At 41.1% G+C, this 14,577-nt stretch overlaps 1 protein-coding gene across 1 annotated transcript in view; it reads left to right on the top strand.

The window, feature by feature from the left end:
* The first annotated feature begins 1,378 nt into the window (after nucleotides 1–1,378).
* CASQ1 (calsequestrin 1) overlaps nucleotides 1,379–14,577 on the top strand; it is a 119,337-nt gene continuing 106,138 nt past the window's right edge. The window contains exon 1 of the mRNA XM_089664930.1: nucleotides 1,379–1,924. Within this exon, the coding sequence (XP_089521056.1) occupies nucleotides 1,682–1,924 (243 nt within the window). The 5' untranslated portion in view covers nucleotides 1,379–1,681. The remainder of the gene's footprint in view (nucleotides 1,925–14,577) is intronic.

Below are 14,577 nucleotides of genomic sequence, written 5' to 3'. Positions count from 1 at the left end.
TCTGTTCCCCTCCTGTACCCATTATGAAGGGTTCCCACTAGGGGCACACTGACAACTCATGGAACCCCTGGGCAATAGAGGATCATGGGGCCATTGTGTCCTCACAGATCTGCAGTGTCCTTTATGAATGGATCCGACCATCCCTCTGATGAGTTCAGGTCTGTACACCTGTTGTGCCCATTATGAGGGGTTCCCACCATCCCTGAGCTGAGTTCCCGGGTCTGTACACCTGCTGTGCTCATTATGAGGGGCTCCCATGATCCCTGTGCTGTGTTCCCGGGTCTGTACACCTGTTGTGCCCATTATGAGGGATCCCTACCATCTCTGTGTTGTATTACCAGGACTGTACCCTTACTGTGTCTATTATCAATCATTCCCACCATCTCAGAACTGAGTTTCTGGGTCTGTACACCCATTATGAGGGGTTCCCTCCATCCCTGTGACAGATTTCAAGGTCTGCAAACCTACTGTGACCATTAAGAGATGTTTGCGTGGTCCCTGAGATGAGTTCCTGGGTCTGTACACCTGCTGTGCCCATTATGAAGGGTTACCACCATCCATTCACTAAGTTCCCAGGTCATCACACCTGTTGAGTCCATTATGAAATGTTTCCACCATCCCTGATCAATTTGTTGAACATTTATATAAAGTAGAATGTGATAAAAGAAGCAGGAACACACAAAGGTTGGAGAGGACACCCAAAACTCTCAAGTTCTCGAGAGGGAGGAAGATCTCTCTGTTGGGGTATCTGTGACGTATAAGAAGCCCATAAGTGACCTAAACATTACTTTTGGGTGGAATCCTTTAAGTAACATGGGACATCAAACCAGGCGTGTTCGGTTAAAAACCTGGAGCGACTAATCTGATTTCAGTTTTCTGGTCGGATTCAGGGGCGGACTGACCATTTGGTAACTTGGGCACTGCCCGAAGGCCCTGGGTCAGTAGGAGCCTCATGAGAAGCCCCTGGTACCTTTTTCATAGGCTTTTTTGAGTTTAGGCAAGGACACAGGGGCCCCATGATCCCCTATTGCCCGGGGCCCCCATGAGTTGTCAGTCCTCCCCTGGTTGGATTAGGGATATGCTCACTAGTAGGTTGCACCTCGGTCTCTTGCCTTATTGAAGGAACTTGTAGACACCTGTGGACACAGCAAGTGCTCAAGCTGCTGGTCTCTGTGTGGTCGCAGTGCCAACAGGATACTTGAGGACTTGAAGAGTATATTAGGAGCAAGATCTCATGTAGACATATATAGACAGGGGAATAGAAGGAGGGAGGGCAGGGGATGAGGGTCCAAGCTGTCAGGATAGGGTGTCCCTCCCACCTCGCTGACCTCCTCCTATCCAGCCCCCTCATCTTCTTTTATGGCCTGGGTTTCAAGTTCTCTCTTTGCTTTTCAGTCTGAGCGCCCTGGAAAGGTGACCACCAGTCGTCCCCAGACTCTCGCCTCCGTCTCCATCAGCTCAGGGAGACCGTCGCCTGATTCCCCCCTCTGAGTAAGAGTGAAGCTGCCTCCCCAGAGGGACAGCTGAAGGAGCTACCTGTCCACCCAACACCAAGCCTTTACCTGTAGGGGCGGAGAGGGGATTTTCGTTTTTTATCCTCCCACATTCCTCCCCCCCACGTTGACTTTAAATTGGGACCGGAATTGGTGGACCTGTTGACTCGTTGGAACGTAGCGAGAGGATGAAGGGGCCGTGGCTGGTTCTTGCAGCTCTGTGCCTCTCCCTGGCCAACCTGGGTGCCAGGGGCGAGGACGGGCTTGACTTTCCAGAGTACGACGGAGAGGACAGGGTCATCCACATCAGCCTGAAGAACTACAAGGCTGCCCTGAAGAAGTTCGACATCTTGGCGTTACTCTACCATGAACCTATTGAGGATGACAAAGCCTCCCAAAGGCAGTTCGAAATGGAAGAGCTCATTCTGGAGGTACAAAGAGGCATGAGAAGACATTATTCCTACCTTGTAGATAGATTGCGGCAAAAAACACGGGTTTGGGTACATATTAGTGGGTCACAAAAAGGAAGTCCACATTCTCAAAACTTCTTCTGCACTGCTCCACTGAAAGGCATCACAACTTACTATACTCTATCCCGGACGGACCCCCAATTAAAGGGATTGTCCACCTACTACAGATAAGTTTAATTAGATGGATTGTGCACGCCCTCCTGTAACTTTTATTAGTGATCCAACCAGGGGCGGACTGACAACTCATGGGGCCCCCGGGCAATAGGGGATCATGGGGCCCCTGTGTCCTTGCCCAAACTCAAAAAAGCCTATGAAAAAGGTACCAGGGGCATCTCATGGGGCCCCCTACTGACCCCGGGCCCTCGGGCAGTGCCCGAGTTTCCAAATGGTCAGTCCGCCCCTGGATCCAACCAGGGGCGGACTGACAATTCGGGAACTCGGGCACTGCCCGAGGGCCCTGGGTCAGTAGGGGGCCCCATGAGATGCCCCTGGTACCTTTCATAGGCTTTTTTGTGTGTGGTTTGAGTGTGGGAGGACACAGGGGCCCCATGATCCCTTATTGTCTGGGGGCCCCATGAGTTGTCAGTTTGCCCCTGGATCCAACTTTATCTATAGCTTCCTTCTGTCCCTGTTTTTTTGTTACGTAATAATAATACCCAGTGCGGCTTGTCTTTGTTTTGACCCGGTTACAATGCAGCTGTCCATTCTATGTTGGGTACAGTTGAGTCAAATGGGCTGCTTTGTGTCCCCTCCCACTGTCGTGTCGTAGGTGTGCCATAATTCAGCTAAAAAGAACAGAACGAAGCATTATATATAAATATATATATATATATATATATATATATAAAAATTAAACATATATATATATATATATTTTTTTTAATTTTTATTTTTTGTTATTTATTTTGTTATTTATTTATTTTTATTATTATTATATTTTTTTTTATTACAAAAAAAAAGTTACAAGAGGATGTGTACAAACTAATAAAGTTCCTGGTGGGAACCCCTTTCAAAATGTTGCCTAAAAGTACATATAAAAATATATATATATATATATATACATATATATATCTATATATATGTGTGTGTATATATATATATATATATATGGATATATATATATATATATAGATATATATATATAGATATATCTATCTATCTATATATATATTATATGTATCTATCTATCTATCTATATATATCTATATATATATATAATTTTTTTTTTTTAATTAATATTTATTTATTTATTTGTATTATTTATTTATTTTTTGTATATTTTTTTTATTACAAAAAAAGTTACAAGAGGATGTGTACAAACTAATAAAGTTCCTGGTGGGAACTCCTTTAAAACTGTTGCCTAAAAGTACATAAATGCATTTAAATAATTGTCAAATATGGCAAATATGTTTAAAAGAAATCTCGAAAGTTACATATAATATACATATATGTGTGTGTGTATATATTTATATATATATATATATATATACACATTTTTATGTATAAAAAACGAATATATATATATATATATATATATATATATATTATATGTTGAAATGCGTTTTTATTACAAAATATATGAAAAATATTTTTATTATTAAATATAATTTTTTAATATTTATTCTTCAGATTTTTTTTAACATATAAAAAAAGTCATTTTCACATATATTTTTTACATATACTTGTAAATGCATTCCAAAAATGTAGATCTGTATTTTTAAAGACATAAAGTATATGTGAAATGTTTTTTTAAAAATATTTTTGCATATATTTTGTAATAAAAACACATTTCAACATGCAGTATATATATATATATAACATATATGACTTATGTGTGGGGGAGGGGGTTCAGGCCCTGATATTGCATACAAGTATTTCAGCATATGAACGGAGCGCCGGTCGCCAGATGAAATATCGCATTATATTGCTTCGTGTTACATTGTTACATTGTTCTGTATTATACGACGTTACACCATTATATATTCTATGACCTATATTATAGTATATAGCAGGGGTGGGCAACTGCGGCCCTCCAGCTGTTGGTGAACTACAAGTCCCATCATGCCTCTGCCTTTGGGAGTCATGCTTGTAACTGTCAGTTTTGCAATGCCTCATGGGACTTGTAGTTCACCAACAGCTAAAGGGCCGCAGTCGCCCACCCCTGGTACATCGCATTAGTTTTTACATTCTTACACTTGTTCCAATAGTTGACATCTGTCAGGGCTTTTCCTGTCTGCCTGCTTTTTTTATAAGCCCCTCCCACCGCGCCTGTGCTCTGTTCCGGGAGCGCTGTCAGTTTAACTTCTGCTTTGCTTAGGCAAACATCTTTTTTTTTTTCTCCTGAGGCTCCTCCTCCCCGCCATATGTTTTTGCAATTTGGAACATTCCAGCAGGCTAGGTAGGGATTGGATGGAAGGGTTGAACGTGGGCAAGTGTTCCCACCAATCACAGCTCAGCTATCCGCAAAAAAATCTGAGATTTGTGCTGAGTCGACGCAGCAGATTGGTTAGTGTTACAGCTGCCGTTTAAAGGACTAAATGGGCACATTTTTTTTTTTTTAGGATATCCCTAAATTAGCTTGAACCCTGACGTGTTCAATCGGCGATTTCAGCCCCACATAGACTCATCGCTATAAATATGTTCTGGCAAAAATAGAATTGCTGATTTAAAGGGTGTGTCCACTCAAAGCTGTCAGTGTTTGGTGGGTACTGGAGAGTTACATCAACCAATTGCCTCTTCTGTCTTTGAAGGAATCTATATATGAAATCTCTGTGCCCATTATGAGGGGTTCCCACCATCCCTGTGCTGAGTTCCCGGGTCTGTACACCCGCTGTGCCCATTATGAGGGGTTCCCGCCATCCCTGTGCTGAGTTCCCGGGTCTGTACACCCGCTGTGCCCATTATGAGGGGTTCCCGCCATCCCTGTGCTGAGTTTCAGGGTCTGTACACCCGCTGTGCCCATTATGAGGGGTTCCCACCATCCCTGTGCTGAGTTCCCGGGTCTGTATACCCGCTGTGCCCATTATGAGGGGTTCCCACCATCCCTGCACTGAGTTCCTGGGTCCGTACACCTGCTGTGCCCATTATGAGGATTTCCCGCCATCCCTGTGCTGAGTTCCCGGGTCTGTACACCCGCTGTGCCCATTATGAGGGGTTCCCGCCATCCCTGTGCTGAGTTCCCGGGTCTGTACACCCGCTGTGCCCATTATGAGGGGTTCCCGCCATCCCTGTGCTGAGTTCCCGGGTCTGTACACCCGCTGTGCCCATTATGAGGGGTTCCCACCATCTCTGTGCTTAGTTCCCGGGTCTGTACACCCGCTGTTCCCATTATGAGGGGTTCCCACCATCCCTGTGCTGAGTTCCCGGGTCTGCACACCCGCTGTGCCCATTATGAGGGGTTCCCACCATCCCTGTGCTGAGTTCTGGGTCTGTACACCCGCTGTTCCCATTATGAGGGGTTCCCACCATCCCTGTGCTGAGTTCCCGGGTCTGCACACCCGCTCTGCCCAATACATTACAGAGAATAAAAGAGAAGGAGCACACCAAGATGGGTGGGAACACCCAAAACTCCCAGAATGATAGGAGCAGAGCCAGGAATTATGGTCGGGAGATCTCACTGTTGAAGTTCCTAAGGCATACAAGAAGCCGGGAGCTCACTTAGCTCGCCTGGTTCCATCTATAACTAAAATATCACTGTAGGGTGGATTGAGCCTTTAAAACCATTTGCCTAAAGTAAACTAGTCTTCTTGTCCAAAAATGGCCTTGATGACCCAACAGGTCTTAATGGTCAGTCCAAGCCAAGCTTTTGGTGGGTTCTAGGAGATCCACTATCTCATGGGCTTCAAAGGTGAGATCTCTGTCTTGGAGATCTTGGAGATCCCAGCTCCAGCCGTACCTCGCAACCTCTCTTGGCGAGTCCTTCTGAATTTGTATTTGTTCTACATTACAGAGAACGTAGCAGCGAGACTTCAAAGTAGGAAGTGGGGGAAGGAGGTGGACCTCTGAAATAAATAATATATCATGCATCTGACATGGTGACCCTAGATGATGGCTTCACAAAGACGTATATATCTGATGAAAGGTCCACGTTAGGTCTGATACTCACCAATGAGTAAAGTCTCACATACAGTTGGACAGGGTCTTCAATGACTGATTTATGGATCACTGTAGTGCTTTAGCTAGGAGAATTGTCCGACAGATGTACCAAAGGAATAACAAACTTCCTGCCTGGGCTTCTTTTGAAGGCCCTAGGTGGACTTCCAAGTTGACATTGCTCTGGTTTTCCCAAGTGCCTACTCTTCCATTACAACTCAATTATTCTTTTTTTGGGGGGTTTGATTCCCATTTTTCGTTTCATGTTTATACTTTTTGATGGAAATTTGCATTGTTTGGGTGACTTTGTTGAATTAGGAGTTGACCACCAAGGGGACACCAGCCAACTGCATCAAGCTTGGAGGGGTTTGCATTTCATTGACTTATCCTGGGTCAGTGACCTACTAAACAAGATCATAGCAGATAACTGGACAGCAAGTCATGGAAATATCTACCCATAATACGGCCTTTGTTTTATCCATCTCCCAATCCAGTCAACTTTTTTAACCATTTTAACATCTTCTGTGTTATAATTTATCTTTGATGGTCCTTCAAAATGCCAAACAGAAGATTTCCTTGATTATGTTCTAGATCAGGGGCGGACTGACCATTCGAGCACTTGGGCACTGCCCGAGGGCCCGGGGTCAGTAGGGGGCCCCATGAAATGCCTCTGGTACCTTTTATAGGCTTTTTTGGGTGTGCTATGAGTGTGGGCAAGGACACAGGGGCCCCATGATCCCTTATTGCCCGGGGGCCCCATGAGTTGTCAGTCTGTCCCTGTTCTAGATTAAATGTTTATACCTCTTAGAATTATTGCAGGATCTGCCTTGGACTGGTGGAATCTCCAAGCTTTAGTTTCCTGCCATAGACCTACCTAATCCCAACGATAATACCTAATCCCAACGATAATACCTATTCCCCTAGCTAATATTTGTCTTCTACACAAGTTGCATTTCTTGAACCATATTTTGGAGAACATCCATCCCAGTTTACTGTCCTTCAGACTTTGAGGTCCCAGACTGTGGCCACTGGGAGTAGAAAAGGTCCCGACATCAGTGGAAATAAACCATTCCCCTTTCTTTGGTGTCAATGTGCGGAATGTGCCCCATAGTTGGCATCATTGGGAGAAATTTTGCCCCGTAATTGGTGTCCTTGGGAGAAATTGAGCCCCTTCTTTGGTGTCAATGGAAAAAATTATGCCCCATTGTTGGCTTCAATGGATGAAATAGTGTCCCAAAGGCTGGCTAAAAGCAAGGTCCGCATCTGACCCCGGGCCACAGTTTTGAGACCCCGGGCCATAGATTAATATACATTTTCTCAGGGTTGTCCTCAAGTACTGCTATATACTAGATTCACGGGAAGCAGAAGGCTGACTTAGAGATAGACATAATAGGAAGGATGTTGGGTTGCATGCCGAGTCGGTGGCTATTGCTTTAGCATTGTCATGATGGGAGTACCAATTCTGATTTTTGCTAGGGACCCCATTGATGTACATTCCATGTATAGAATTCCTCTCACAACCCAAAAAAGTTCTGGTTGGTTATATGGCACCTTACTCTACTGGGTCCCAGTTTAAATTTCATGAGCATAGGAAAAGTCTGGTCATCCACTGCATCTTGCTGAACTTTCCAAAGGCCATTATTCATTGTCACTTGCTTATTAGCCCTTAACATACATAAGGAATGCTAATATGGTCGCCTGACCCAGTAAAAGTGGCTTCAGGGATTTACTTGTCCACATTCAGAACTCGGAATGGTGGTGGTACAAGCTATTCTCAGTCCTCCAGATCTTTCACAGAATTTGAAACGTTTGACCTTAGCTCCAAGACTTGATTCACCAAGTGAATTCTCCGTGGATCTGCTGTAAGATCTCCATGCTTTGGCTCACAGTTTGGATCTTTTGCCATGGCGAGAAGTCTTATGCTCCATACTGATGATTTCACCTTTTTTTCTTTAACTCGTCTTGTGTTCATGTTTACCAACCTACAGACCAGGGCTTCTCAACCGGGGTTCCTCCAGAGGTTGTTAGGGGTTCCTTGAAGAGACAACACTCTTTCCTACAGTAACCACCAAAGTAGGGGGTCCCTAGCATTTTCAATGTATTACTTGTTTGGTTTTATTATCATCACGGAAGACACTCACCGGCCACTTTATTAGGTCCACCTTGCTAGTACCGGGTTAGACCTCCTTTTGCCTTCAGAACTGCCTTAATTCTTCATTGTTGGAAACATTCTGCAGAGATTTTGGTCCATATTAACATGAGTTACTGTTGCCCTTCCATCCTCTTAAACCTGCCCATTGACCTGTGACATCAAGAAGGCATTTTCCTCCACACAACTGCAGCTCACTGGATATTTTCTCCTTCTTAGACCATTCCCTTAGAGATGGTTGTGCGTGAAAATCCCAGTAGATCAGCAGTTTTTGAAATACTCAGACCAGCCCGTCTGGCACCAACAACCATGCCATGTTCAAAGTCACTTCAATCCCCATTCTGATGCTCGGTTTGAATTTCAGTCGTCCTCACCACATCTAGATGCCTAAATGCGTTGAGTTGCTGCCATGTGGTTGGCTGATTAGCAATTTGTGTTGCCAAGTTGCCGAAAGAGGTGTACCTAATAAAGTTGCCGGTGAGTGTATAGAGCAGCGGCGTCCCTAGGGGGGTGCAGGCCGCACCGGGTGACACCATCACAGGAGCAGGATGCCAGCACAGTGACAGCTGCCCCCGCCCCGGTTTAGTGGTAAAATGAGTATTCCCCTGAAGCAACTGCGCATGTGCCGGTTTCAGGCCGAAAAAGCTGATCGCCGGCTCTGTGCTCTGCTCGTCTTCTTTGACCTGAAGCCAGCACAGAGGATACATATCTTCAAGGGATACCCAGTTCACCGCTACACCGGCACAGCTCCTTCCTCTCTGGAAGGGTGACACCACGTGTTACTGCACCGGGTGACACCAACCCTAGGGACGCCCCTGGTATAGAGCAGGGGGAAAGAGGTTCCTCAATGGTGAAAAGGTTGAGAAAGGCTGCTGTAGACCATACAAAGTATATTCTATACATAGGAGGGGACTTCTACTCATCTTTGGAACTTCTGATGGTTTCTCCTCATGGTGAAAGTTGGGATCCTTCAGGAACGTGAAGCCCAAATTTCCAAAAAAGTTTGGATAGAGTGGTAGGTGGTAAGAACCTCGATCAATTTTTTTTTACTGCCATCTGTGTCCAAGCATGGCATATACATGTTACTGCACCGGGTGACACCAACCCTAGGGATGCCTCTGGTATAGAGCAGGGGGAAAGTGGTTCCTCAATGGTGAAAAGGTTGAGAAAGGCTGATGTAGACCATAAAGTATATTCTATACGTAGGAGGGGACTTCTACTCATCTTTGGAACTTCTGATGGTTTCTCCTCATGGTGAAAGTTGGGATCCTTCAGGAACGTAAAGCCCAAATTTCCAAAAACGTTTGGATAGAGTGGTAGGTGGTAAGAACCTCGATCAATTTTTTTCGACTGCCATCTGTGTCCAAGCATGGCATATACTAAGGAAAACGTGGTGCACTCCAGTCGGACTAGGCCTCGTAAAAGCTGCAAAGATGTGGCCTCCTTAGATATCACCAGAACATTGTATGCTTCATCAGAGCCGGTTATTACATTGATGTTGCCTCATGAAGGACCTAGAATATGGGTGACCCATAGAAGACTCTGACTAATCATATGATCTGCTGGTGATATCCAGAATTCGGGACATTTCTCCCCACTTTCTGTTCCTTTGATGGGTTTCAGCAAAACTCAAGGCAGTTTCCTTGGCATCGGCGGGGTGGACATCCTTCCAGGACAGAGTGGCATTCACGTAATGTAGTATGAGCCTAGCCTGCATAATGACAGCGCCCCCTAGGGGATGTGTAAGCCACAAGCCGGGCTCAAAGGAAATGACCAGAATGATATGACCGTCCTCCCACCAAGAGGATTGCCAACCCTTGACCGAAAAAGGGACATCACGGGAGCGGGGAGAAGGTAAATAAGATGTTTACTTTGGAGGTAGAAGGGCTAAAGATCAGTAAAAATGTAAAAAAAATGGAGTTTCGCTTTAATACAGAACAGGAAGTGAGGACGAATCTCCCCGTGTTTTGTCTTTTTGGATTGTCAGACAGAACGGGAAGTGAAGGAAAGTCTCTTCACTTACTGTCAGAACAGGAAGTGAAGGTGAATCCTCAAATGGGGACATAGGCAGTCATTTCAAAAATACATAAAGAGATGGGTTAGGAATTTTTTTTTTTGTGCTGCCTGTGGCCCAGCGAGGGTGATTTGCCCTCACTTCCTGTCCAGGTGACCGGTGGCAGACAGAATGGGAAGTGAACGAAAGTCTCTTCATTTCCTGTCAGAACAGGAAGTGAAGGTGAATTGTGAAATGGGGACATAGGCAGTCGTTCAAAAAATACATAAAGAGATGGGTTAGGAATTTTTTTTTTTGCTGCCTGTGATCCCACGGGGGTGATTTGCCCTCACTTCCTGTGCAGGTGACCAGTGGCAGATTTTTTTGCTGCCTGTGATCCCCACAGGGGTGATTTGCCCTCACTTCCTGTCCAGGTGACTGGAAACAGACAGAACAGGAAGTGAAGGTGAATTCTCAAATGGGGACATAGGTAGTCATTTAAAAAATACATAAAGAGATGGGTTAGGAATTTTTTTTTTTGCTGCCTGTGACCCCAGGAGGGTGATTTTCCCTCACTTCCTGTCCAGGTGACCGGTGGCAGACAGAATGGGAAGTGAAGGAAAGTCTCTTCATTTCCTGTCAGAACAGGAAGTGAAGGTGAATTCTCAAATGGGGACATAGGCAGTCATTTAGAAAATACATAAGGAGATGGGTTAGGAATTTTTTTTTTGCTGCCTGTGACCCCACGAGGGTGATTTGCCCTCACTTCCTGTCCAGGTGACCGGAAGCAGACAGAACGGGAAGTGAAGGAAAGTCTCTTCATTTCCTGTCAGAACAGGAAGTGAAGGTGAATTCTGAAATGGGGACATAGGCAGTCATTTAAAAAATACATAAGGAGATGGGTTAGGAATTTTTTTTTTCGCTGCCTGTGACCCCACGAGGCTGATTTGCCCTCACTTCCTGTCCAGGTGACCGGAAGCAGACAGAACAGGAAGTGAAAGAAAGTCTCTTCATTTCCTGTCAGAACAGGAATTGAAGGTGAATTCTGAAATGGGGACATAGGCAGTCATTTAAAAAATACATAAAGAGATGGGTTAGGAATTTTTTTTTGCTGCCTGTGACCCCAGGAGGGTGATTTGCCCTCACTTCATGGCCAGGTGACTGGTGGCAGACAGAACAGGAAGTGAAGGTGAATTCTGAAATGGGGACATAGGCAGTAATTAAAAAAACACATAAAGAGATGGGTTAGGAATTTTTTTTTGCTATATATATATATAAGGTCTCGCTTCATTTTTTTTCTTGATTCTTGGCAGATTCGTCCAGATAAATCGAACCGATTTATTTGCATCGATCGGGTATATTGATGTGCGTTTGTGGTGGGAGGGGCTTGCGGATCTTCCGCATAAATGAGCTTACCGTCTGCGAGTCTATATACATGCAATCAGGGCAGAAGGATACGTTGTATATATAGATTATATAGCATGATGAAATTGGCGCTCCACCGATATTTGGCATTCCGGAGGGGGCGGTAAAAATAGCGCGGGATCTAAGGTTACAAAAACCGAATTCCCAGCGCTGGCAGGAGACAGGTTCGCTGCGTGTCATGTTTCAGTACAGTATGTGCCGCTTACTGAGCTTCCCGAGCCTCTTCCACCGGACGCGTACTGTAACCCTCGCCCACCTCGTATGAACCGAGATTACCGGTGGATTTGCTGATGTGTGGAAAAAAACGGGCGTTTGCAAAGGCTGGGCCATACACCATACAATCTCTGTACAATCAGGCTCGGTTCACACTGCTGCGGCTTGGGATCTGACTTGTTAGAATCCACGTCGCAGGACATGTGAAATCTCATGTTAGTCAATGGAAGTCGCCTCCGAGTCGGATCCTCATCTATATTGATGTGTGACTTCCCACATGGAAGAAAAATATATTTGAAATATATTTTAAAAATATTCTTCTCAAATATATTGCCATATTTTTGAAATGTTACAATTTTGGCCATATTCAATATATTTCATATGTATATATATATACATACACATACTGCATGTTGAAATGCGTTTTTATTATAAAATATATGAAAAATATTTTTAAAAATACATTTCAAAAATACTGTATGTCTTTAAAAATACAAATCTACATTTTTGGAATGCGTTTACAAATGTATGTAAAAATATAAGTTAAAATTACTTTTTTATATGTTAAAAAAATCTGAAGAATATATTTTTAAAAAATATATTAAATATTAAAGAAAAATATATTTGAAATATATTTTAAAAATATTCTTCTCAAATATATTGCCATATTTTTGAAATGCTACAATTTTGGCCGTACTCAATATATTTCAAAATATATATCAATAAATAAATAAATAAATATATATATATATATATATATATATATATATATATATATATATATACTATATGTTGAATTTTTTTACTACTAGTTTTTATTACGAAATGTATGAAAAAATATTTTTAAAAATACATTTCAAATATACTGTGTCTTTAATACAATACAAATCTACATTTTTGGAATGCGTTTACAAATGTATGTAAAAATATAAGTTAAAATTACTTTTTTATATGTTAAAAAAATCTGAAGAATATATTTTTAAAAAATATATTAAATATTAAAGAAAAATATATTTGAAATATATTTCAAAATATATTTCAATAAATTAATAAATATAAATAAATAAATATATATATATATAGATACTGTATGTTGAAATTTTTTACTACTAGTTTTTATTATGAAATGTATGAAAAAATATTTTTAAAAATACATTTCAAATATACTGTGTCTTTAAAAATACAGATCTACACTTTTGGAATGCATTTACAAATATATGTAAAAATATATGTTAAAATTACTTTTTTATATGTTAAAAAAAATCTGAAGAATATATTTTAAAAAAATATATTAAATATAAAAATATGTTTCATATATTTTGTAATAAAAACACATTTCAACATGTACTCCTAGATAGTAAGCTCCCAAGATCAGGGACCTCCTAACCCTCTTGTATTGAACTGTATTGTTGCTGTATTGTCTCCCGTTATATTGTAAAGCGCTGAGCAAACTGTTGGCGCCATAAATCCTGTATAATAATATATATATAAATCCTGTATAATAATATATATATAAATCCTGTATAATAATAATAATATATAAATCCTGTATAATAATAATATATAAATCCTGTATAATAATAATAATATATAAATCCTGTATAATAATAATATATAAATCCTGTATAATAATAATAATAATAATATATAAATCCTGTATAATAATATATATATAAATCCTGTATAATAATAATAATATATAAATCCTGTATAATAATAATAAATAAATCCTGTATAATAATAATATATAAATCCTGTATAATAATAATAATAATAATATAGTATACATATTTGTTTTTTATATATTACAAAATATATGAAAAATATTCTTAAAAATATATATTTTTTAAAATTTATATAAATATATTTTGAAATATATTGAATTCGGCCAAAATTGTAGCATTTCATATATATGTCAATGTATTTGTGATAAATATTTTAAAATATGTTTTTCAAATATATTTTTCTTCTATATGGGCAGGGGTTCTAGTTTGGATGTGAAACATATTTGCATAACATTTTGGTGGTGAGGGGTTACCCCATTAGGAGATTCGCCCTCTCAACATGTCTTGGTGATTACTGTCGCTGCGACTAAAAGTGACTGGAAATCAAAAATTTGGAGTAGTCACTGGAACAGGAATAGAAGGGAAATCTTCCACTGGGGGACACCTGTTTCAGTTGGAGTTCCATCTAAATGAAGAGGACAGGAAGTGGCCACAAATACACAGCAAAAGATTGAATAATTCCAATAATGTGCTTTTAAGGCCTTATGTCAGCTATTGAATGTTAGGGAGGTGACAGGTCTACTTTAAATGGAAACTCCTGGTTCTGCTGCTGAGTAATCGTCAGTGGAAAAGCCGAGGCGTTGTTGCTTTTCACCTAAAAAAAAAAATATTATTATTGTATAATTTTGTGTTTAATTTATTACTGTTATTATTTCCTTTTCGGCTTTATTTTTTGGGTATTATTATTTTTTGGATTATTCTTTTCTTATAATTTTTTAAATTATTCATTTATTTATTTATTATTATTATTATTATTATTATTTCTGCTATTATTATACAGCTTTATATAGTGCCTACAGAGCTTTACAAAATATTGACCATGTTGCAGAAAGGGGTTGAATCAGGGCCTCCAAATGCTTGCAAACAGAATTGATTATTACACGTATAATCCTACTCACTTGGTAGTGACCTCGGCATTTTCATGCTCTTCTTTCAGATTCTGTTTTATTTTTTTTTT

Source organism: Staurois parvus, unplaced genomic scaffold, assembly GCF_062004578.1.
Source record: "Staurois parvus isolate SC_StPar_1 unplaced genomic scaffold, SC_StPar_1.0 ptg002105l, whole genome shotgun sequence".
Taxonomy (NCBI): domain Eukaryota; kingdom Metazoa; phylum Chordata; class Amphibia; order Anura; family Ranidae; genus Staurois; species Staurois parvus.
The sequence above is the reverse complement of the archived record's forward strand: the minus strand, read 5'-3'. Positions and strand labels throughout refer to the sequence as shown.